This window comes from Etheostoma spectabile, chromosome 22 (assembly GCF_008692095.1).
Source record: "Etheostoma spectabile isolate EspeVRDwgs_2016 chromosome 22, UIUC_Espe_1.0, whole genome shotgun sequence".
Classification (NCBI taxonomy): domain Eukaryota; kingdom Metazoa; phylum Chordata; class Actinopteri; order Perciformes; family Percidae; genus Etheostoma; species Etheostoma spectabile.
Genome location: NC_045754.1, coordinates 19,932,789 through 19,933,671, shown reverse-complemented (window position 1 = coordinate 19,933,671; position 883 = coordinate 19,932,789). Strand labels below are relative to the sequence as shown.

The following is an 883-nucleotide window of genomic DNA, read 5'->3' as shown; positions in this document are numbered from 1 at the left end:
TAATTTTTTGAGTTTCACCTGTATGTGTGGGTTGTTTAGCATGTGAACTTGCCATTGCGATGAAGCGGCCTATGAAGCAGAAGTAGGAGAGGTGGTCCGGGTTGATAGCAGAGGCCGGATTGATCTGCAGACAGTAGTTGCTCTTTCCGGCATACTCAAACAGACAGTACATGGGGTTCAGCACTTCATGGGACAACAAGAAGAACCACTCTCTGCAAAGTGAGGTGTGGGACAAAAAAAAAACAGAAGGAATGAGAGAGGACGAGTGTATGTGGGGAGGATGTATTAGAATAGAAATGTGGATGGAAATGAGAGGAGGAAAGGATGGAAAATGAGAGAAGAGAAAGGGGAGAGACAAGAGTTGCACATAATCATTACTACTTATGTTTCACAAAAAGCTAGTTCGAGCCAAAAAAACAACAACATTATGTGTGACATAATATTATACAATTTTTATGGTCTTTATTACCGGGCTAAGCCACCATAGTCTAGACCCTCCTCGCCTCTGAAGATGACATAGAGTCTCCTCCTCAAGTCGTAAGGCTTCAGGGCCATAATCTAATAAACAGAGAAAGCACAGAAGATCAGCTAAAACACAACATCGGCAAATGACAAAAGCACAGTCGGCAGAAATGTTTGAATGTATAGCATATGCAAACTTTAAAATAAACAATGCACGTAGGCTATGATGCATTTCTGCACTTGAGCCGGACAATGGTTAAAGGACCCGCCGCTTACTTGCTGGAAAGAGTCTTCAAACAACGTCTGTCTGGAGACGGTGATCTTCACATGGCTAGGGAGAGCATTGGACTGAGCAAAGACAGGAAAAAACATTAATGCATTTAAGGTGTGGGTGGGTGGGGGGGACAGAATAAAATTAAAA

The 883-nt window shown here is 42.7% G+C and overlaps 1 protein-coding gene across 1 annotated transcript in view; it reads right to left on the bottom strand.

The window, feature by feature from the left end:
• Nucleotides 1-883, bottom strand: part of LOC116672309 (NEDD4-like E3 ubiquitin-protein ligase WWP1) — a 37,087-nt gene that overhangs the window by 10,493 nt on the left and 25,711 nt on the right. The window contains 3 exon segments of the mRNA XM_032504061.1: nt 53-212; nt 470-558; nt 739-810. Coding sequence (XP_032359952.1) covers nt 53-212; nt 470-558; nt 739-810 — 321 coding nt within the window.